Genomic DNA, 25328 nt, shown 5'->3' on the forward strand with positions numbered 1-25328 from the left:
CGCACTGCAGAAACTCACCAAGGTTCCTTAGACAGCACCTTCCAAACCAATGACCACTATCATCTAGAAGGACAAGGGCAGCAGATAAATGGGAACACCACCACCTAGAACTTCCCCTCCAAGCCACTCACTATCCTGACTTGAAAATGTATCTCCATTCCTCCACTGTCACTGGATCAAAATCCTGGAACTCACTCCCTAACAGCGCTGTGGGTGTACCTGCACCCCAAGGACTGCAGCGGTTCAGGAAGGCAGCTCACCATCACCTTCTCAAGGGCAATTAGGGATGGACAATAAATGCTAGTCTAGCCCACATCCAGTAAATGAATTAAAAGAAGTACTAGTGGCGTAAGTACATCCACAATGGTATTAAAGAGGAGTTCCAGGATTTTGACCCAGTGACAGTGAAGGAACAGCGATTTAGTTCCAAGTCACGATGGTGTGCAACTTGGAGGGTAGTTCGGAGGGGTGGTGTTCCCCTGCATTTGCTGTCCTTATTCTTCTAGGTGGTAGTGATTGCAAGTTTGGAAGATGCTGTCACTCACATAGAATTTCCAGCCCCTGACCTATTCTTGTAGTCACAATATGTTTGGTTGTGTTAAGTTTCTGGTAAATGGTAACCTCCAGATGTTGGTGGTGGTTTCAGTGATGGCACTGAATATCAGAGGGATATGGTTGGTTTCGTATTTGCTGGAGTTGATCACTGTCTGTCACATGTGTGGTGCTTATGTTACTTGCCACTTATCAGCCCAAGCCTGAATGCTGTCCAGGTCTTGTTGCATGCAGGCATTGGACTGCTTCGTTATCTGAGAAGTTACAAATGGGACTAAACATTGTGCAATCATCATGGAGGGAAGGCTTTTGTTGAAGCAGCTGAAGTCGGTTGGGCCTAACACTGCAGATAATTACAAAAAGCATACAGAGAGAGAATTATTTGGTAAAATGCTTTAATTACTACATATAGCTTAGCATTAATATTGCAGTAATAAAGCTATCTCAATGTTTGCACAGGTCTTTTTGTGCTCCTGTTCTTTGGCCTTGTATTCTCTACTGTGCAGAATGAAGCATTTTTGACACAAATAGCACTCAATTTTCCGATCCAAGCTAATTTTTATAATTTTCATAAATCCAAATCCGAACACAGATAGATCTAGGAGTGCCACAAGTGGTGGCAGAGGGAAACTGTATGATCGTTAAAGATGGGGGCCATTAAAACGGAGTACAACATTCATATGAAAAACATTCAGAAAGCTTCAGGAAAGGCTCACGAGACTTCTCAACAGGTTGGTGGTTTCTGCCAGAGCTTAAGGGGCAGGGAATCATGGAGTACCAGGTCAAAATGAAGGGAAAGAGAACTGAAGATATAGACTCTGCAGACAAGTGACAGAATAGCCCAACACTAAGCTAGCTGAAGATGAACCAATCCTGCAAGGGCTGCATGTGAGGAGAACTGCCATCTTTCTCACTCCACAGCTCCATCCCTTTGCACATGCCTGCAAAGTGCAGTCAAGTTTCAGACCACAACAGACAGTTACTGCCTGTGTATATGCTAGTCCTCTGTACCACATTGCACAATTTTACATCTGACTCTTCAGTGACCCAATATCATTTCTAGGTAGGTGTGGCATGGGTGGCAAAAATAGTTGATGCCCCCTTGGTGTGTGTGACCAAACTGGAAATGTTGTCTCATGATTACTTCGGCATGCCTTCTTTCTTGCAGTACCATTTTAGGCGAGATAGGAGTAATTCTGAAGAATCTTCCAATATAACATTTGGTCAGACATCTGCATATCATAATAATGCCACCAAGAATGTGATGGCAGATTCTCCTTTGGGAAGATGAGCTTGAGCTATCATATCTGCCAGAATAAGGTGACAGCAACTCTGTCTCTAGCTGTAAGTGTGCATGAATGCCAGGAGAAAAGAAAATATTTACAACAGGACTTTTCAAAATCTCTTCTGCCTGACCATTTCCCCTACCTCCTACCCCACCCAGGCTCTTTCTTAGGATAGGTGTGCTCAGGAATTGGCTTACTGCCAGCTACCGATTGACCCTTCCTCTTTCCCCCCTCAACTTAGGCCCCCTCCCTCTTTCTGTGACCAGCAATCTACCTCTGGTGACACGACTGGTAATTAATGCCTTCATATCCTTCAACAAACCTTCTTTGCCACGTTGTGCTGTCTTCAGAACTCTTCCTGTCTCTCAGTTGCTACTTCTTTATATTACTTCTTTTAATTATGTTTAGCATTTTTACTAAACAGAGCAGCAGAGATTTTATCAACCAACATCACTAAAACAAATTATCTGGTCATAATCACCCTGCTGTTTGTGGGACTTCGCTGTGCACAAATCAGTTGCCAAGTTTCTTGCATCACAACGGCGATAACACTTGCAAAGTACTTCATTTACTATGAAGTGCTTTGGGATGTCCTGAGGTTTATGCTTTATTTTGTTTAAATACACTGTACTTTACATAAATAGATCTGTCCTTAATAGTTAGGGCAGGATTCTTGTCAAGCAGGTGACTTTCAAGTTGGGAATTTTCCGAACCCCGAAATCCCATCTCTGTCCTGGAGGAGCCTGCCCACCCTATTCCCATGTCAAGGATGCGGGCATGGGCTGGAGACTGGCCAACTGCCTCCCAAGGCAGACCGAGGTGGCAACAGGAGCAAGCAGATAGTGAGGCTGGCAGGTTAGAAGTTCATTTACTGGGGCTTCGGTCGAGTTGTAATCATGGCTTTTAGGCCTTCTAGCCCGCACCCCCTGCTCCCCGCCCATCACTTATGTCCCCTCCATGCCCCCTCATATTTCCCAGTTCCCCTCCATGCTCCTCATATCTCCCATGGACCCCATGTCCCTTCCAGGACCCCCATGCTCCCTCCATGCCCACTCACCCATATGCACTAGGTACAACAACCAATGAGCCATATAATAACACTGGCCAGTCTTTGAAATGGTCATGAAAAAAAAACAGCCATTTAAAAATCTCTGTAAAAACTACTGTTTCCCCCTTACCTTCTCATAAAGCTGTCAATCAAACACAGGCATTGAAAGTGCTATTGAGGAAACTTGTAATCCATTCCACACCTTAAATCCTGCCCAAATAAACACACAGTCATTGAAAATACACTTCAAAGAAAGATCAGGTTATTACAAGGTAAGAAAATTTCAATCAAACCAAGCTAGCACTCCCTTTGCAACTGTATAAATAGACGCTTGCTGGGCTGAGTCCATTCACCATTCTTAGAGTTCCGGCAAGCCTTCATGATGAGATCATCTGGCAACTGTACAAACAGGAGCAGGTTGTGCAGCTGGCCAGACATCTGTTTTGCCAAATAGCCTCATGAATGCTTGGCTGAGCCCCAAGAATGACTACTCAACTCAGCCCAGCAGGGGTCTGTTTATAAAATTGAAAAGGGGAGTGCTAACTTTGTTTGAATGACATATTCATTACCTAGTAATAATCTGATCTTTCTTTGAAGAGATTTTCCAATGCCTGTGTGTTAATTTGGACAAGATTAAGAGGTGTGAAGTAGATTGAAGGTTTTGTCATTAGGACTTTCAATGCCTGAGTTTGACTGACTGTCATGGAGCTATCAATGTGAATAATATTTTGGGAAATTATTTTTCTTTTAAAATAGATGTTTAGTCTGCGAGTATGTCTTAATTGGATTAAAGACAGCTAGTCTGGGTGCTTTGATATGTACTAGTTCTGATACATAAGAGGGATAGCGTGCATTTGCATTTTTTGAATAGAGCATTCAAGAAGTGTGGTGAGAATTGATGCCTTTCTAGCAGCTACCAAGCAATATGTTTATATTACTAATAAAATTGGTATTATAAAAAGGGTTTCATTGTTAAAAGGCGAAGTTTAAAGAGATTGTTGATACAATGAGAATTAACATTCAATGGAGCTGGTAGGCATAACTTCAGTAGTTTTCGGGTGTGCAGGCAGAGGCAACGTAAGGTCAAAAGGCAGCTGCAAGCCTCCAACTGGCTCCACAGTGAAAAGGACCTCATTTCGAATTTGTATAATGAAAATGCTTTGCCTGGTGTTTGGTTAAGTCTATGGGTTGCTGTTGCCTTAATGGAGATTAGTTTGGGAATTTGTTACAAGTTATGTTGGTAGTAATTTGTAGCCATGTGCACATATATTTTAACCTGTGTAAATTAATAAAATGTTTCATTTAGTTTAATGTAAGACCTCAAAAACTGATGGTCTGACTCCTGAATTTAGAGTTGCATCTCAAACATAACACTTAAAATTATTGGTTATGACAGTTGTTTGAAGATTCCCTCTGGGATTTTAAAATTAACTCCGCTTTACCAAATACATCGGTCATAACACTGACAACCTTATAAGAGGGGAAATGTTTTTCATAGGGAATATTGGATGTTGGTTTTCTTGATTCCTGGCTCCAGACTAGGGACCCCCCATGGTCCATGATACCTCTGAGGAGCCGTGAACCATATCTCCTGCAAAAGACAGCCTGATTCTATCAGGCAGTGGTGGGGGGGGGGGGGGGGGGCGCGCGGGGTCTGTAATGCTCAACTCTGCAATGGAGCCAGCAAAGGCGGGAGTGCTACATATGGGCTTGCTAAGTGCACCTTTAACATGCACTTGCAAAAACTGCCGAAAATGGGAATGGGAGTGAAATTCCCGCAGCTGAGTCCTATGCATCATTTTTATTCTGCTTTCACTCCGACATGAACAGAGCATGAAAATCTGGCCCATAACATTTCTCAGTGTTTCAACAATTGATTTTTGTAATGAAGCAAAAAAAGACTTCCAATTTTATTTATGTAGTTATTAAAGATGAGCACGCCTCAAGTCTAGACAGTGAAAATGTTTTACAAAAATTTAGATGCAGGTCACAGGGTAGATTTGAATTAGGAAGGCCTTCAAACGTTTGATTTAATCCTTCCAGATGATCAACCCCACCTTCTTACCAATTTAACATTTAGCTGCTTCTTAAATGAGTCTTATGCCCTGATCTTAAACACCATTCCTGGAAACTTGTTACAACAATTAGTCACCTCTCTTTGTAAAGAAATATTTCAATGCTAAACTTATCCTTCATAGCTGTGAACTTGTATAGTCTTATTCTGCTGCTCTGGTATTGTCAGAACTGGGGTTATTTTCTTTGCTTTTTTAATTTTTTAAAACATTGCTATAAGCTCCCCGCTGAGTTAATGCATTCCAAGACAGAAAAACATTCAGTTACTTACTCAGTCCTTACAGTTCCTCTTTCTAACATCTCATTGCTCAATTTCCTCCTGGGACTGCTAATGTTGGGTAGGCAGAATGGTAAAATAGGCCTGGATTTACACTGAGCTGGGCTGACTCAGGAGCTCTTTAAAAATAACGGTGGGGCCCAATTCTGGGGTTCCCATTTCTGGAAATTTTTGCCAGCATGGGATAAGGGTGTGGGCAGTTAGCCTGCACACAGCATTCCCACCTTCCCTCAGGGGAGATGGCTATGTAGTGGTACTGTTATTGGACTAGTAATCCAGAAGCCCTGGGGACGTGGGTTCAAATCCCACCATGGCAGCTGGTGGAATTTAAATTTAGCTAATAAAGCTGGAATCTAAAGCTAGTCTCAGTAATGGTGGCCAGCATCAACTGTTGTAAAAACCCATCTGGTTTACTAATGTCTTTTAGGAAAGCAAATCTGCCAACCTGGTCTAGCCTAAAAGTGACTCTAGACCCACAGCAATATGGTTGACTCTTAACTGCCATCTGAAATAGCCTAGCAAGTCACTTAGTTCAAATGCAGTTAGGGATGGGCAACAAATGTTAGCCTTGCCAGTGATGCCGATAGCCCATGAAGAATTAAAAAAATCCCCTTGCTGGTTCCATTCTAGGGGTGCATAATTCAAGCCACTCACCCTGCAATTTTAGTGCAGTCGGGCGCCTTTTGCAAGTTGACCTAGTTCAGTGCATCTCAGGGGAGTCATGAACCATGACTGAGTACCAAGTGCGGAACCAAAAACATCGCCACCTACTCCTGGAATTTGTTCATTGACAGGCTTTTAAATACAAAAAGAAGTTTTTTTTTCAGTTTCAATATTTAGGTACTGTATTGAAAGTTTTTACTGCAGTGATTGATTATTGGGCTTCGCTCTGCAAAGTTAAGTTGACCATTACATTGGTCAGCAATGTGTAACTGTTGAAACGCATTAGAGAACTTTTCCTATTGGAAAAAGTGCGACTGTGCATTTAAAACTGAAAAAACCATTGCTTGGGATCTCTAATGTAATAATCTGAAGTGATTTGAATGCCCAGTGTCATTTTAAATTGAAACAAAAACTTTAGGCAGCTTTTACTTAGAGAAAAAAACAGCCATCTCCTCCTGGACTGCTATGATTGACTGAACATCTGGTGTAGCTTAGGAAAGAAAGGCAGCCTGGTATTTCAGTTTCAATAGACTCCATTGTTTAGAATTCCCACGTTTGTTATTTCAGCTGAGCCCATTATGAATGCTTGGCTGAGTTTCAAAAGTCACAGAACCATTTTCCTTACCAGAGGGCTGTGTTCACAACTTGATTGACAGTTGTAAAAGGTTATTAAAGGAATATCTGTCTTTGATGTGGTAAGTTAAAAAGTAATTGTTTTTACAACAGATTGACCACCTTGAGAGGTTTCAATTTTTTGAATGGTATGTATGGATGACAGCTTTTTATCATTATAATGTGTGTTTGAATGACAGCTCTATTAGATGATTAGTAGTTTTTTTAAAGTCTACTTCGAGGGCATCCTGAGGTCCGCCTATAATAGATATTGGGAAAGTGGCTATGGAAGATACAGGGGGCTATTTGGGGGGGCCGGTATGAGGTAGCATAGAGATCATGTCGGGTGGGTGGGGGTGGTGAGGGTTTGAGGGCCTTTCATTCATCATTACAATTGGGCTGACATCCCAGTAATTAGAGGCATATATTCTAGACTACTGGCTTCCATCTGCCTTCGTCCACTGAAGCTCAGATCTGCATCTGGAGGTTGCAGGCCTGACTCCATCTCATTCCCAGTTCCACAGAACAAAAATATGGCAGGCAGAAGCCTTTTTAAAGGAGACAGGACTGCTGGGTCAGGAAGCTTCCCGACTAGACTTTCCTGCCTCTTCCACAAAAATCCGGCCTATAACTTCAGAAGATGTGATGACTGCAGACAACGAGAGAAGTGTGGACAGAAGTAATTAAGTACTGTTAGGAAAACACAAAATCCTAATAAATTGTCAAGCTTTCCACGGTATCTAGTAAAAATGGGTGGTACAACAATACAGCCTTTTTTATTTGAAAAAAAATCACAAAATAACTTGGAATAAAAACAAAAACTGTATAAAACTTCGGAGATATCAGGTTAAGATATGTGGATATTTTCAATTTTAATAAAAACTGTCAACAATTCTATGCTCTTACAAAGGATATTGCATAGCAGCATGGTCACTGCCAGGACACCTGTGAAATAATCATGGCACACTCTGAGTCATTAAGACAGACAATGGCTCTGATTATTACTGGAATACAGAGGGGAGAATGCGCTGAAAGATCAGAGACAGGAAAACTCATTATAAAAAGGACAACTTCTATTAAAACTTGTGTGCCTTGCTTTGTGAAGCACTTTGATGAGGTTCTTGACCCTGTAAAGTTGGCATCCATGGTCTGACAGTTAATTTGATATTGTAATATTTATTATATCATTAAAGTACTTAGTGTAGCAATGTTTGATCTATCTGGTGATAGGCAGCTTGAATAAGGAGAAGGCGCTCATCTCTTCTAATCTCTACCATAGCTATATAACCGAGCCCCTGTTTGCATTCAGATATATGCTTTGGCTACCACTCTAGTTCAAGCCCAATCTCCCTTCTGCTTTCCCCTTGGGCCATCTCTGGCATTTCTCGTCTGTCAACTTCCCTCCTGGCAAAGCTGTCATGCCACCTTTTATTTCTCCCATCTTAAGTACTTTGTTGCATTCAATCCCTATGCCAACCAATCATATTCCTTTGCCTTTCCCCCACCACCACCCCAGAAATAAAGCTCCTTAAATAATCCCACAGCTTCCCTCCATGTCTCTCTAAACATGTTCTGAGAGGTCCAACGAGGCACCTGTCACTGCCTCTATTAGCACCAACCCTAGCTGCCCCATCCTTCTCTTTTCCCAATCTTTTTGCTTAGCTTACCCACTGGGATCTAAACTTCCCAAGCCTATTTTTGTCCCAGCTCTTCATCCTCACCACCACCTTGAACTATGCCAGTGGATCAACAATACCTTGGTTTTTCTCTTTTTCTCTACTCCTCTGATATGTTCCACTGCTTCGAGGGCCTCAAACCCTCTGGCTTCTCTGTTTCTAATTCCTTGCTGCTTGCCATTCCTCCAAACCCCACTGTGTGTCTTAGCCAAAGTAACTTTCCACCCTTTCATAGAATTATAGGGCACAAGCCTGACCCGATTGGGTATAAAATTATGCGAGAAAACATCAGGCGAGCATCCCGACATCATTGCGCACTCATGTGATATTTCGCTCAGCGTGCAAAAGTTGGAAGCGCGCCCGCCGACAATTTAGAGAGCAATTAAGCCCATTAACTGTGCAATTGACTCCGATTTTTCATTGTCCATCCAACCTTACAGTTGGCAGACGGGCGAATCAGCCAGCCAACCGTTGCATTTTTCATCAAACCTCATCCAAGGGCGGGATGAAATTTCTGTGATGAAATAAAATAAAAATAAGTTTCTGTGGACAGCATTTTTATCAGCTATGTTTTCAGGTGATTGATTATGATGTATGGGCACCCTTTTCAGCTTTTAAAACCTTTATTTAAGCTTTTTCAGGTCTGCAGTTCCCTGAGGCAGCTGTCTGCCTTCAGGGAGCTTTCTTGCAGCGCTCACCCGCGCCCGCGGAAATGTCATCGCCCGCCCTCTTCCTGCCCCCGCCCCAGCAGCGCTGTGCATTTCAGTGCATGTTTCACGCTGGCTGGCCGCTAATTGGCCAGTCAATGTGAAATTGCAGTCGGGCGCGCCCGCCAAAGGTAAAATTCAGGCCACAATATGTTTACAGCCCAGAAGGAGGCCATTTGGCCTGTTGAGTCCGTGCAGCCTCTCTGCAAAACAATTCAGCTAGTCTTACTCAGCTGTCCTTTCACCATAACCCTTTAAAAAAATTTTCAGGTGCTTATTCAACTCCCTTTTGAAAACCACAATTCAATCTGCCTCCACCTCACTCTCAGGCAGTGCATTCCAAATCCAAACCACTCGCTACATAAAAAAAATGCTTTCTCTTGTTGCCTTTGTTTCTTTTGCCAATCACCTTAAACCTGTGTCTACTGGTTCTCAACCCTTCTGCCAATGGGAACAGTTGCTCTCTACCTACACTGTCAAGATCTCTTGATTTTGAATACCTGTCAAATCTCCTCTTCTCTTCTCTAAGAACAACACTAGCTTCTCCAATCTATCCCTGTAACTGAATTTCCTTACCCCTGGAACTATTTTTGTAAATTTTTTCTGCACCAACTCTAAAACCTTCATATCCTATCTAAACTATGATGCCCAGAATTGGACACAATACTCCAGTTGAGGCCGAACCAGCATTTTGTAAACATTCATCACAACTTCCTTGCTTTTGTATGCTATGTCTCAATTTATAATGTCCAGCATCCCAAGTGCCTTTTTAACTAGTTTCTCAATGTGCCCTGCCACCTTCAATGATTTATGCACATTCGCTCCCAGGTCTCTCTGTTTCTGCGTGCCCTTTGGAATTGCATCCTTTATTTTATCTCTCCTTGTTCTTCCAACCAAAATGTGTCACTTCACATTGCTCTGTCATACGTCTGCCCATTCCACCAGCCCATGTCCTCTTGAAGTCTATTGCTAGCCTCCACACAGTTTACAATACTTCCAGGTTTAGTGACATCCGCAAATTTTGAAATTGTGCCTTGTACACCAAAGTCTAAGTAATTAATATATCAAGAAAAGCGGTGGTGTTGGAGAATGCCATTGTATACCTTCCTCCAGTCTGAAAAGCAAAGAAAACCTCTCTATTTCCTGGCACTCAGCAAACCTCTTATCCATGTAGCCACTATCCTTTTATTCTGTGGGCCTCAATTTCGCTGGCAAGCCTATTATGTGGCATTTTATCCAATATTATTTGGATTTCCACATCAACCACATTACCCTCATCACCCATCTCTGGCCAAACTTCCTTTAATGCTTCCCACTGCCCTAACCCTGAAACTCGCATCTTTCTCTAGTTTCTTTCTTATCTCCCCTGATGCCCTCTCTGAGCTGAGGCCCATCTCCTGTTCCATTAATCCTACTCCCACTAAAATGCTGACTTTCATACAGTGCATAGGTACAAAAGGTCTAATGGAATGTTGGCCGTAATCCCAAAGTGTTATATTAAGGGTTGTGGAAGTTAGGCTTCAGGGCATGCAGAGGAGAGTGTAAGAGGAGGAACTTGGGACAGGCAGTCAGCAGCTCATAGAGGAGTGTGTGAGAGGAGGACCCTTGGACAGGCAGTCAGCAGCACCTGGAGGAGAGCAGAGGAGCTATAAAAACAGTGACGTGAGTTCGAGAGCAGAGGTGACTGAGGGAGTTCGGTGAGGAGGAAAGAGGTGCTCCTTTCCTTTACTACCTTTCCTCAGAAAGAAGAGCGGCGACCTTGGTAAGTAGGACTTGGTGAGTAAATTAGAAAAACGTAATGTTTTTAAACAATGGTTAAACATGCTTGGATTTAACTGAGAAGCCCAAAGAATAAGGAAAAATTTAGGACCAATATAACAAAGGAATATAAATAATCCAAAGTAGAATAAAGTTAACGTAAAAGAAGTAGAGTTAAGACATGGCAGGGCAGCTCAGTCGATTGAAATGCATATCCTGTAATATGTGCAAAGTCATGGACGCTGCTGGTGTCCTAGACGACCACATGTGCAGCAAGTGCTGCCAGCTGCAGAAACTTGAGCTCCAGGTTTCAGAGCTTGTGCGGCGGCTGGAGTCACTGTGGTGTATCCACAAGGCTGAGCGTTACGTGGATAGCACGTTCAGAGAGGTGGTCACACCGCAGCTTAAGGGCCTGGAGACAGAGAGGGAATGGGTGACCACCAGGCAGTCCAAGAGAAGTAGGCAGGTAGTGCAGGAGCCCCCTGGGGTCCTGCTCACAAATCAGTTTTCCATTTTGGAAGCTGGTGAGGGCGCTGGTTTCTCAGAGGAGTGCAGTCAGAGCCCAGTTTGTGGCATTCTGAGTGGCTTGGCTGTACAGGTGGAGTGGAAGAACGAAAGAAAGAAAGAGATATAGTAATAGGGGATTCATTAGTTAGGGGAACAGGCAGGTGTTCCTGTGGACGTAGACATGACTTCAGGTTGGTATGTTGCCTCCCTGGTGCCAGTGTCAAGGGTGTCACAGAGCGGCTCCAGGACATTCTTCTGTTGGAGGGTGAACAGCCAGTGGTCGTGGTCGACAGTGGTGACAATAACTTAGGTAGGAAGGGGGATGTGGTCCTGCAATCAAAAATTAGGGAGCTAGGTAGAAAATTAGCAAGCAGGACCTCTAATGTAGTAATCTCTGAATTACTCCTAGCGAGTGCCAGTGAGTACAGAAATAGGACGATAAGACAGATAAATGTGTGGCTGGAAAGATGGTGCAGGAGGGAGGTCTTTAGATTCCTGGGGCACCGAGACTGGCTCTGGGGGAGATGGCACCTATACAAGCTGGACGTGTTGCACCTGAGCAAAGCTGGGACTGAGTTCCTTGCAGGGTGTTTTGCTAGTGCTGTTGGGAGAGCTGTAAACTAACTTGGCAGAGGTGTGGGAACCAAGAGAAAATATTAGAGAGGAATACCAGGGTGCACAAAATACTGGGACGGACAGATAGCACTAGTATAGAGAGTAGTAAGTTCATAGGTGAAGTTGGGGTGAGGGAGAAAGTAACACAGTCAGGGTTACTATGCATGTATATGAATGCATGGTGTATAGTAAATAAGATTAGGGAGTTACAGGTGGAGATTGCCATGTGGAAATACGATGTTGTGGCGATAACAGAGACCTGGCTCAAGGAAGGGCAGAGCTGGGTGTTAAATATTCCCGGGTACAACGTGTTCAGAAGACATAGGAAAAGAAGGAAAGGAGGAGGGGTGTTGGTATTGGTTAAGGAGAACATTGCAGTGCTGGAGAAAGAGGATGTCCCAGAGAGTTCAAGGACAGAATCAATTTGGCTAGAGCTAAGGAACAAAAAGGGTGCAATTACATTGCTCCTTGTAGTCTATAGATTGCCAACTAGTGAGAAGGACATAGAAGAACAAATCTGCAGGGAAATTACAGAGAGATACAAACATTATAGAGTAGCTATAATGGGGGACTTTAATTACCCAAATGCAGACTGGGACAGTGGTGTTGTAAAGGATGGAGAGGGGCAAAAGTTACTAGATTGTGTTCAGGACAATTTTCTACAGCAGTATGTGTCCAATCCAACAAGGAAAGATGCACTGTTGGACCTGGTTCTTGGAAATGAGGTGGGCCAAGTAGATCAAGTGTCAGTGGAGGAACATTTATGAGACAGTGATCATTATATTGTATGTTTTAGGATGATGATAGAAAAGGACGACAGACAATCCAGAGTAAAAATAATTAACTGGACGAGAGCCGACTACGATGGGGCCAAAACAGAGTTGGGCCGGGTAGACTAGAACGAAAGATTGGAGGGAAAAACTGTAGCTGAACAAAGGGCTACCTTCAAAAAAGAACTGGTTTGGGCACAGTCAAAGTATATTCCATCGAAAGGGAAAGGTAAGGAAAACAAATCTAGAGCTCCCTAGATGAAAAAGGAGATAGAAATTAAGGTAAAGAAGAAAAGGTGCACTTATGACAGGTGTCAGGTAGAAAATACAATTGAGAACCAAGAGGAATATAGAAGCTTCGGAGGGGAAGTAAAAAAGCATATTAGAGAAACGAAGAGGGATTATGAGAAAAGATTGGCAGCCAACATAAAGAGGAATCCCAAAGTCTTCAATAGACATAAAAATAGTAAATGGGCGGTAAAAGGAGGAGTAGGGCTGATTAGGGATCTAAAAGGGAATTTACACATGGACGAAGGGGCCATGGCTGAGGTATTAAATGAATATTTTGCATCCATCTTTACGAAGGAGGTAGATGCTACCCAGGCCATGGTTACAGATGAGGAAACTCTCACTAGAGGGGTTCAAAATTGATAAGGAGGAAGTGTTCTGTAGACTGTCGGTACTTAAAGTTGACAAGGCACCGGAACCAAATGAGACACATCTAAGGATACTGAAGGAAATGAAAGTGGAAATTGCAGGGGCACTGGCCATAATTTTTCAGTCTTCCCTAGATTCAGAGGAGGTGCCAGAGGATTGGAGAATTGCATATATTACGTCCTTGTTCAAAAAAGGTTGTAAGGATAAGCCCAGCAATTACAGACCAGTCAGTCTAACTCAGTGGTGGGCACGATTCTAGAAACAATTATTTGGGGTAGAATTAATAGTTACATGGAAAAACATGGGTTGATACAGAAGAGCCAGCATGGATTTCTAAAGGGGAAATCGTGTTTAACTATCTTGCTGGAGTTTTTTGAAGAGGTAACAGAAAAGGTCGATGAGGGTAATGCTGTTGATGTGGTGTACATGGACATTGAAAAAGCATTTGACACAGTGCCACACAACAGACTTGTGAGAAAAGTTATTGCTCATGGAATAAAAAGGACAGTAGCAACACAGATACAAAATTGGCTAAAAAATAGGAAGCAGAGAGAAATGGTCAATGGATATTTTTCGGGCTGAAAGAAGCTTTGTAGTGGACTTCCCCAGGGGTCGGTATTGGGACCCTTGCTTTTCTTTATATATATTAATGATCGAGATCTTGGTGTGCAGGGGACAATCTCGAAGTCTGCAGATGATATGAAGCTTGGGAGTGTTGTAAATCGTGAGGAGGACAGTGTAGGACTTCAAAAGGACAAAGACAATTTGGTGGAGTGGGCAGATAGATGGCAGATGAAGTTTAACGTGGAGAAGTGTGAGGTGATGCATTTTGGTAGGAACAACATGGACAGACAATATAAAATAAGGGGTGAAATTTTGAAGGGGATGCAGGAGCAGAAAGACCTGGGCGTATATGTGCATAGATCATTGAAGGTGGCAGGGCAGCTGGAGAGAGCAGTTAATAAAGCATATAGTATCCTGGGCTTTATTAATAGGGGCATAGAGTACAAGAGCAAGGAGGTTATGCTGAATTTATATAAGACACTCGTTAGGCTTCAACTGGAGTATTGTGTACAGTTCTGGGCACCACATTTTAAGAAGGATGTGAACACATTGGAGAGTGTGCAGACGAGGTTTACAAGAATGGTTCCAGGGGTAAGAAACTTCAGCTATGAGGATAGATTGGAGATGTTGGGACTGTTCTCCTTGGAGAGAAGGTGGCTAAGAGGAGATTTGATAGAGATGTTCAAAATCATGAGGGGGCTGGACAGAGTAGATAGGGTGAAGCTGGTCCTGCTCATAAAAGGATCAAGAACGAGAGGGCACAGATTTAAAATGATTTGCAAAAGAAGCAAATGTGACGTGAGAAAAAGAATTTTCAAACAAGTGGTTCGGGTCTGGAATGCACTGCCTGGAAGTGTGGTGGCGACAGGTTCAATCGAGGCATTCAAGAGGGCATTAGATGATTATTTGAATAGAAACAGTGTGCAGGGGTACAGGGAAAAGGCAGGGCAATGGCACTAGGTTATAATGCTCATTTGGAGAGCCGGTGGAGACACAATGGGCCAAATGGCCTCCTTCTGTGCCGCTAAAATTCTGTGCTTCTGTGAATTCTGCAGATCGTTGGTGAGACCACATCAGAAGTGCATCAGGCAAACAGAGTGCAGCTGATAAACTAAGTGAAGATTTGGAGTTTAGTGAGAGGGTGAGCTTTAAGTGTTAATTTTGTTCTTAAATTTTGCTCTTAAAATCTAATGTAGTCTGTAATTAGCAGTAACTGGAAAGTACTGAGCAAGCAGGCTAAGTTCCTTCTTTCTTGCAGTTTAGACAGGGTAGACTCATTCTCAGCTGTAGGAGCTGAGTAGTTACTTAGTTGGTTGAATCTGGTTACTGTAGCCCCAGTTCAGTTTACTATAAATTCAGGGTTCTTTAGTGCAGCCTTGACTAATTGAGTGAAGACTTGGAGTTTGGTGAAAGGGGAGTCGGTAGAAGGAGTTGTTTGTTTCTTCGTCCTTGTCCTTGACCTCGTCCTCGTTTCCTCGTCTCCTCGTCCTCACCCCATAGAAATTGGTTCTTGCTTTACTACAGGAAATGCAGCTAGCTGTGCGGTGAGTATCTGGTAAGTGGGTAAGTTCTATTCTATCCATAAGGTTTAAAATAGTACACAATCTGGTGCTAAATTTAATCAAATATATAAGAAAGCAATATTAAATAAGTGATTAATATAATTAAGTAATTATTTAAAACACATTTAAGGATGGCAGGCAAGGTGAAGTGTAAAGGTTGCAGCATGTGGGAGCTCCTGGAAACATTGTGATCCAGGGCAGTAAGCGTTTGTAGCTTGAGGAACCTCGGCTCAGAGTCATTGAGCTGGAGGCTGAGCTGCAGACTCTGCGACACATCAGGGAGGGGGAAAGTTACTTGGATGCTTTATACCAGGAGGCAGTCACACCCCTTAGGATAGGGTCTTCTGATTTGGTCAGTGGCTGGGGGCAGGAGGGTGTGACTGCGAGTAAGGCAGGTAAGGGGATCCAGAGCGCAGGAGTGTGAGCCTCTGAAATTGTCCAACAGGTTTGTGGTTCTCTCAGCTTGTTTGGATGAGAGTGGGGGCTGCAGGGTGGATGAGCAAACTGACCTTGGCACCGTGATACAGGGAGCCATCCAAGTTGGGGGGGCGGGGCAGTGCCATTGTAGTGGTAGTAGGGGACAGTATAGTAAGGGGGATTGACGCTGTTCTCTGTAGCAAATAGCGAGAGTCCAGACGGCTTTGTTGCCTGCCCAGTGCCAGGGTTCGGGACATCTGCCCAGGGCTGGAGAGGAACTTGCAGTGGGAGGGGGAGGATCCAGTGGTCATAGTCCATGTAGTTACCAATGACATAGGCAGGATGAGGAAGGGGGCGCTGTATAGTCAGTATGAGGAGCTAGGCACCAAATTAAGAAGCAGAACCTCAAAGATAATAATTTCTGGATTATCACCAGAGTCACGTGCAAATTGGCATAGGACAAATAAGATTAGAGAAATTAATGCGTGGCTCAAAGACTGGTGTGGGAGAAGTGGGTTCCAGTTTGAGGGGCACTGGCACCAGTATAGGGGAAAGTGGGATCTGTACCATTGGGACGGTCCACACCTGAACTGTGTTGGGGCTGGTGTCCTCGGGATCCTCCTAACTAGGGAAGTAAAGAGGGTTTTAATCTGAATAGTGGGGCAGTATTCGGTAGTATTCACATGAGGCAGAATTCGGCGTGCGGGTGTGTGCCGAACACGCCGGAACGTAAAATGACGCACGATGACGTTGGGTGTGCGTCCCGACGTCATCACGAACTCGTGCCTGCCGATATTGAAAGGCCTATTAAGGCCATTAGCAAGGTAATTAAGTTGAATTTTACGCTGCCCGTCCAACCTTATGGTTGGCAGGCAGATGAAAAGGCTAAGCGGCCTTGACATTTTTTAGGAAACCTCATCCATGTGCAGGATGGGGTTTCCTAAGCTAATACTAATGAAATAAAACCTTTATTTTAAAATAAAAACACGTCCCATCTCATGTGACACAGTTACATGAGGTGGGACATGTTTCATTAAACTTTTTATGTATTTATTAATTTTTAAAAAAAGCGCTTCAATCTCCCTGAGGCAGCTCCATGCCTCAGAGACTGAAGCACTCTTTCGTGTACATGCGCGAACTGCGCGTGAGGCCCAGCTCTCCCTCCTCCCCCAGCCCGCACAGGTAGCGCGTGTTACCACTCGTGACCCACGCAGGGCAGGCTTTAATTGGCCTGCCCGCCTGAAATCATGATGCGAAGCCGATCACTCCCGCCGAGTCCACCTGACAAATGTAAAATTCTGGCCACATGCTGTGGATAAGGGGGAACCGGCGGATGTACCGTACTTAGATTTCCAGAAGGCATTTGATAAAGTGTCACATCAAAGGTTATTGCAGAAAATAAAAGCTCATGATGTAGGGAGTAACACATTGGCATGGATAGAAGATTGGCTAGCTAACAGGAAGCAGAGATTTGGCATAAATGGGTCTTTTTCTGGTTGGCAGGATGTGACGAGTGGTGTGCCACAGGGATCAGTGCTGGGGCCTCAGTTTTTTACAATTTATGCAAATGACTTGGATGAAAGGACCGAAGGACCGAAGGAATGGTGGCTAAATTTGCTAATGACACAAAGATAGGTAGGAAAGTAAATTGTGAAAAGAACATAAGGAGGCCACAAAGTGACACAGATAGATTAAGTGGGTGGGCAAAGATCTGGCAAATGGAGTATAATGTAGGCAAATGTGAAATGGTTCATTTTGGCAAGAAAAATAAAAAAGCTTATTATCTAAATGGCGAGAAATTGCAGAGCTCTGAGATTCAGAGGGATCTGGGTATCCAAGTGCATGAATCACAAAGGGTTAGTATGCAGGTACAGCAAGTAATTAGGAAAGCTAATAGAATGTTGTCATTTATTTTGAGGGGAATTGTTTACAAAAGTAGGGAGGTTATGCTTCAATTGTACAGGGCATTGGTGAGACCACATCTGGAGTATTGTGTACAGTACCAGTCTCCTTATTTAAAGAAAGATGTAAATGCATTAGAAGCAGTTCAGAGAAGGTTTCCCAGACTAATACCAGGAATGGGTGGGTTGTCCTATGAGGAAAGGCTGGACATGTTAGGCTTGTATCCACTGGAATTTAGAAGAGTAAGAGGCAACTTAATTGAAACCTTTAAGATCCTGATGGATCTTGACAGGGTAGGTGTGGTGAGGATGTTTCCTCTTGTGGGAGAAGTTAGAACTAGGGGTCACTGTTTAAAAATAAGGGGTCGCTCATTTAAGACAGATGAAGAGAATTTTTTTCTCTCAGAGGGTTGAGAGTCTTTGGAGCTCTCTTCCTCAAAAGGCGGTGGAAGCAGAATCTTTGAATATTTTTAAGGCAGGAATGTGGGGTTCAGGTTACATTCAGATCAGCCATGATCTTATTGAACGGCAGTAGCAGGCTCAAGGGGCCGAGTGGCCTATTCCTGCTCCTAATTCGTACGTTTGTATGTATGTGGGGAGTGCTGCTTTCTGTTTTGGGTTCCACACCTCAGGAAATCTATATTAGTCTTGGACAGGGTATTTCTATTAATGCTAAACCTCATATTTACTGACATTAAAAAATCACCTGTCATTTGCCTGTCCATTTCATTATCTTATCAATATCTAGCAGGACCTTGGCTCCCTCCACAAACTCTGTCACCTTGACATCATTTCTATCAGTGAGAGGTGGTGGCATAGTGACATAATGGCAATGTCACTCCACTCGTAATCCAGAGAACCAGGCTAACACTCCAGGGACACAGGTTCAAATCTCACCACGGCAGCTGGGGAATTTAAACTCAACTGATTAAAAGCTAGTCTCAGTAATGGAGCCATCGTTGATTCTTGTAATAACCCATCTGTTTCATTAATGCCCTTTAGAGAAGGAAACCTCATGTCCTAACCATGTGACTCCAGACCCACAGCAATGATTCTTCAATTCCCTCTGAAATGGTCTAGCAAGCCACTCAGTTGTATCAAACCACTACAAAGTCAAAAAGGAATGAAATAGGGATAGATCACCGAGCACTGACATGCAGAAATGACAATGGCACACAGCCAGCCCTGTTGCCCCTGTAAAGTCCTTCTTACTAATATCTGGGGGTTTATGCCAAAATTGGGAGAGCTATCCCACAGACTAGGCAAGCAACAGCTTGACATAGTCATGTTCACTGAATCATACCTTACAGAGAATGCTGCAGATACCACCATCCAGTTTCCCTCCAAGCCACATACATTCCTGACTTGGAACTATATCGCTGTTCCTAAACTGTCACTGGGCCAAAATCTTTGAAATCCTTCCCCTCAACCTACACCACATGGTCTGCAGTGGCTCAAGAAGGCAGCTCACCACCTTCTCAAGGGCATTTAAAGATGGGCAACAAATGGGCTAGCCAGCTCCCACATCCTGTGAAAGAATCAAAAAATATCTCTGTCAACTTTCTCTGGTTGAATCTGGCATCCTAGTTGACCCTAAGTTGTACTTCAGACCAATATCCATTCCGTGACAAAACAGCACTTCCTTTCACATTCAGAGCTGCATCTGCTCCCTATCTGACTCCATCTGTTGCTGCAACACACATTCATGGTTTTAATCACATCAAGTGATTAAAATTTAAAATCCTTACCTTTGTGTCTAAATATTTTCATAGCCTTGACACTGTCCAAATCTGTAACTTTCTTTAGTCCTGTAAATTCCTCCCCAAACTCTGCATTCCTCTGACCCCAGCTTCTGAAGCAAAACCTTCTCCCTCCCATTGGCTGCCATGCTTTTTGTCATCTAGGCCCCATGCTCTGGAACTCACTCCCTAATTCCCCTGTTTCTTAATCTCCAATTCCTCCTTAAACCTCATTTATTTGACAAAGCTTTTGGCAACCCCATCCACCCCACCCCCTCATCCCTAATGTCTCCTTCTTTGACTTGACGTCGTTTTTTTTTATTGTACTCTGAGATGTTTTTCTATGTTAAATACACTAAAGCAAGTAATTATAATTTTCTCCATCCTCCAGCTAAATCCAATTCAGGAGCAGTATACTGGTGTAATGAAAATTACACAAGATAACTTATTTGTTTGAGGGGAAAATAAGTTTGGGGTAAACATTCAATTTGCTCCCTGAGTATAAAACTAGCATTGTGGATCCACTCCTGTTATAGAAAAAAAATCCATGATTTTCAATGGAAATGAAAATCAGGCAGCTTCCATGTCAGGCAGGTGATCCGCAACACGGATTTTAAACCCTGGCGGCAACTCGACAAAATACTCCCTTGTGTCAATAAATATGATTCAAAATTCTATGCTGAAGCAACAAATTTTAAGCATAAAGGGGATCAACTCCATGGATGATTTACTGTTATTCAACCCTATTGAAACTATTGGCAGTCCAGAGAAAAAGTAATGGTGATCTGAACCTACACCGAGCCACTTGTACACATCTAGGCTCAGGTCTGTTAAAACTCATCAGGTTAGACTGGATTTCCAAATGAAATCTGGTTCTCAAAACCACTGTTGAATGATTGCAAGCATCTTAAGAACAAAACTCAACACATCTGTAATGTTGTTTCACTTTGATGGCCTATTTTTAATCAAGGAAAATATAATTGTAAACAATTAGTTATTCTGGCTAACCTGAATATATAATACTTGTTGAAATAAACTTACTTGAAGCATGGAAGGAAGTATCCACTGATATCCACTCAGTGAAAAGAGATGGTTGAAGTGCACTGCAGTATTGATAACTGTAGCAGCGTATTGTCGAAGCAATGCACTGTCCTCTGGATGAAGAATTAAAGCCCCATTAAATACGTTCAGGAACAGCATAATCTCATCACCCCAGGGAAATTCACTGGGCATGCCCAAAAACATCTCCTCCAATAGCTTGATCCACATACTCTTGTGAAGCGTATCAAGTCCAAACAGTTCTTTACCTGAAAAAACAATGAAAGATTTCACCCTGATGTCCAGCAGCTCATCATCAAGACTATTTTATTTCAAACTTCTGATGAATTTCTACTTAAAAAGTGTGAAGAATTTAATCTATCCAGATGTACATGGAATGTAACTGCAAACTATTCTATCCATTTAATTAGAAGAATAAATTCCCAAACTATTGGTGTTTAAAGACTATAGGTATTTAAATGCATATTATTTTGATTTACAGAAAATCAAACTGTGGTCCACAAGCATGTTGGATAATGCAAACAGCTAGTTAATATATCATCACCATTCAAACACATTTCACTTTTAGTAACTTAAGTGAACTTGAACATGTATAAACAGATAGTAGATTATATCCATTATCAATGAAATAAGAGTGCACTAAGGGCAAATGTACAACTAGTTGTGCAAGGCTTGCTACCAGTTAGAAATAGTTATTGAATCTGCTATTCTCTAATGACCCTATATAAAGTTGCAGACAGTGGATTAGAAAGCATCAAACCTTATGGTGAGATACAATGAAAATTAAACTTATCAATTAAAATAATATTGAGACCACCCACACACCTGCTGTGAACTCCCGTGTCAAGAGTTCTGTTCCACAGTGATTTAGGCGAAGGATTGTTGTTTTGTGGTTGTAAAGTTTTGGGTCCCGAACCCACATCACAATGACATCAGACGCCTGACACCATTTCTGTAGAGATGGCCATTTAGTGTCAAATGAGTGCGCTCATTATACAGTTGGGTGGTGGCCAGGCTCACAGCCGAGGTGGATGCTGCCGAGGTATGAAAGGGCAAGAGAGGGCACTTCTATATGGGGCGCCCTTTGAAAGCAAGGTAAAATATTTTAAATTTAAAAAGGCCACAGTTGGCAGGCCTCATTGTGGAGGGGCAATCGCTCCACTGACGACCAGCAGCCACAGCTGTGGCCTAACAGTCTTGCCATTTACAGGATAGAGTCCTTAGCAGGGATGGAGCACTGGTCCTCCCATCCTCTGGTCCGACACCAGGAGGCTGCCTCCATCACCTGGATGTTTTTCACCCACAATGGGGGATCTGCAAACTGACTAGAAAATTCTGAATGGCCTTTCTAGGGTATTTAACTGGCCTAATAGGTTACCCACTGCTTGGCCCCCTCCCACCCTGCCCTCAACAAAACTGGGTTAGAGGCAGGGATATGTCAGCAACAGAGTATGCTGCTCTCCCACACCAATTTCTAGGCTTTCTCTCCTCTGGACCCCATTCAATGGGAATCCAAAATTCTGTCCCAGGTGTTCAAAGGACAACATATTTTTGTTCACATTCTTTTTGAGTGTTGCGAATATAAAGCATTTAACTTTTCCCTTGTGCCTCTTGTTTGTAAAAGTCAAAACTATGAGCAGGATGCCATTTCTTAAAAATGTATTCATTCGTGGGATTTCTCTTGGAGGTGGTGGTGAGCTGAACTTCTAGGTGGTGGTGTTAACATACATCTGCTGCCCTTGTTTTTCCAGGTGGTAGAGGTCGCAGGTTTGAAAGGTGCTGTTGAAGGAGCCTTGGTGAGTTGCTGTACACTGCTGCCACTGTACATCGGTGGTGGGGAGATTTAATGTTTAAGGTGGTGGCTGCAGTGCCAATCAAGTGCTTTGTCCTGGATGGTGTCGAACTTCATGAGTGTTGTTGGAGCTGCACTCATCCAGGCAAGTGGAGAATATTCCATCATACTGCTGACTTGTGCCTTTTAGATGGTAAACAGGCTTTGGGGAGTCAGGAGGTGAGTTAGTCTCCGCAGAATTCCCAACCTTCGACCTGCTTGTGTAGCCACAGTATTAATATGGCTGGTTCAGTTCAGTTTCTGGTCAATGGTAACCCCCATGATATTGATAGTGGGGGATTCAGCGATGGTAATGCCATTGAGTGTCAAGGGGAGATGGCTAGATTCTCTCTTGTTGGAGATGGCTATTGCCTGCCAATTGTGTGGCAGGAATGTTACATGCCACATACCAGCCCAAGCCTGAATATTGTCCAGGTCTTTCTGCATATGGATACGGACTGCTTCAGTATCTGAGGAATGGTGCTGAACATTGTGCAATCATCAGCCCACATCCCCACTTCTGACCTTATGGTGACAGGAAGGTCATTGATGAAGCAACTGATGATGGTTGGGACTAGGTCACTACCCTGAGGAACACCTGTCGTGATGTCCCAGATGAGATGAGTGACCTCCAACAACCACAACCATCTTCCTTTGTGCTAAGTATGACTTCAACCAGTGGAGAGATTTTCCGTCTGATTCCCATTGACGACAGTTTTGGTAGGACTCCTTGATGCTGCACTCAGTCAAATGCTGCCTTGACGTCAAGGGCAGTCACTTTCACCTCACCTCGAGTTCAACTTTTTTGTCCATGTCTGGACCAAGGCTGTAATGAGGTCAGGAGCTGAGTGGCCCTGACGGAACCCAAACTGAGCGTCAGTGGGCAGATTATTGCTGAGTAAATGCCACTTGATAACACTGTTGATGCCCCCTTCCATCACTTTACTGATGATCAAGGGTAATTATCCAGGTTGGATTTTTCCTGCTTTTTGTGCATAGGATATAACCTGGGCAATTTTCCACATTGCCGGGTAGATGCCAGTGTTGTAGCTGTACTGGAACAGCTTGGCTAGGGGCACAGCTAGTTCTGGAGCAGAAGTCTTCAGTGCTATTGCCAGAAAGTTGTCAGGACCCATAGCCTTCGCAGTGCCTTCAGCCACTTCTTGATATCATGTGGAGTGGATTGAATTGGCTGAAAACTGGCATCTGTGATGCTGTGGACCTCAGGAGGAGGGTGAGATGGATCATTCACTTGACACTTCTGGCTGAAGAAGGCTGGAAATGCTTCAGCCTTGTCTTTTGCACAGATGTGCTGAGCTCCCCCATCATTGAGGATGGGGATACTTGTGGAGTCTCCTCCTTCTATTAGTTGGTTATTTGTCCACTGCGATTCCTGTGGCTGGACTGCAGAGCTTTGATCTAATCTGTTGGTTGTGGAATCGCTTAGTTCTATCTATTGCATGCTACTTCCACTGTTTGGCATGCATGTAGTCCTTTGATGTAGCTTCACTAGGTTGACACCTCATTTTTAGGTATGCATGGTGCTGCTCCTGGCATGACCTCCTGCACTCTTCATTGCACAAGGATCAATCCCCTGGCTTGATGGTAATGGTAGACAGGGGGATATCCCAGGTCATGAGGTCACAGATTGTGGTTGAGTACAATTCTGCTGCTGATGTTCCACAGTGCTTTATGGATGCCCAGTTTTGAGTAGCTAGATCTGTTCGAATTCTATCCCATTTAGCACGGTGGTAGTTCCACACAACACAGTGGACTTGTCTTCACAAGGACTGCTCAGTGGTCACTCCTACCAATATTGTCATGGACAGATACATCTGCGACAGGCAGATTGGTGAGGATGAAATCAAGTAGCTGTTTCCCTCTTGTTGGTTCCACCACCTGCCGCAGACCCCTTGACATTTACCCCTTGACATTCAATGGCATTACCATCACTGAATCCCTCACTATCAACATCCTGTGGATTACCATTGACCAGAAACTGAACTGGACTAGCCATATAATTACTGTGGCTACAAGAGCAGGTTTAAGGCTAGGAATCCTGCGGTGAGTGACTCACCTCCTGACCTCCCATAGCCTGTACACCATCTACAAGGCAAAGTCAGGAGTGTGATGGAATACTCCCCATTTGCCTGGATGAGCAGCGCAACTCTAATAAGCTCGACACCATCCAGGACAAAGCAGCCCACTTGATTGGCACCCACTCCACAAACATTCACTCCCTCCACCACCGGTGAACAATGGCAGTGGCAGCAGTATGCACCATCTACAAGATTCACTGCAGGAACTCACGAGGCATAGATGACAAAAGTAGGGAGGTAATGTTGGAGTTGTATAGAACCTTGGTGATTCTGTGAAAGCCTCCTTAGTTAGCATCTTTTAAATCCACGACTGTTAACATCTGGAAGGACAAGGGCAGCGGATACATGGGAACACCACCATGTAGAAGTAGCTTGCTACTTACCATCCTGACTTGGAAATATATCACCATTCCTTCACCGTCACTGAGTCAAAATCCTGCAACTCCCTCCATAACAGCACTGTGGGTGTACCTACACTGCAGGGACTGCAACGATTCAAGAAGGCAGCTCACCACCACCTTCTCAAGGGCAATTAAGGATGGGTAATAAAGGCTGGGCTAGCCAGTGATGCCCACATCCCATGAATGAATAAAGAACAAGGCCCAGTCTAACAGCTATGTCCTTTAGGACTCGAACATCTCGACCAGTGGTGGTGCTACCGAGCCACTCTTGGTGATAGATATTGAAACCCCCACACCAGAGTACATTCTGTGCCCTTGTCACCCTCAGTACTTCTTCCAGTTGGTGTTCAACATGGAAGAGTAATAATTCATCAGTTAAGGGTGGTAGGGTGGTGGGGTGGTGGTTGTGGGGTGGTAGGTGGTAGTCAGCAGGAGGTTTCCTTGCCCATGTTTGACCTGATGCCATGAAACGTAATGGGGTCAAGAGTCAATGTTGAGTATTTCTAGGGCAATTCGTCGTGACTGTATACCAGCATGACACCACCTGTGGCAGA

The 25328-nt window shown here is 43.6% G+C and overlaps 1 protein-coding gene across 1 annotated transcript in view; it reads right to left on the bottom strand.

Moving 5' to 3' along the window:
* unc80 (unc-80 homolog (C. elegans)) overlaps window positions 1-25328 on the bottom strand; it is a 535199-nt gene that overhangs the window by 146685 nt on the left and 363186 nt on the right. Inside the window, exons 44-45 of the mRNA XM_078551715.1 lie at window positions 22490-22492; window positions 20426-20691 (exon numbers count right to left, since the gene is read on the bottom strand). Coding sequence (XP_078407841.1) covers window positions 20426-20691; window positions 22490-22492 — 269 coding nt within the window. The remainder of the gene's footprint in view (window positions 1-20425; window positions 20692-22489; window positions 22493-25328) is intronic.

The sequence above is a fragment of the Cetorhinus maximus genome, chromosome 11 (assembly GCF_964194155.1).
Source record: "Cetorhinus maximus chromosome 11, sCetMax3.hap1.1, whole genome shotgun sequence".
NCBI lineage: Eukaryota > Metazoa > Chordata > Chondrichthyes > Lamniformes > Cetorhinidae > Cetorhinus > Cetorhinus maximus.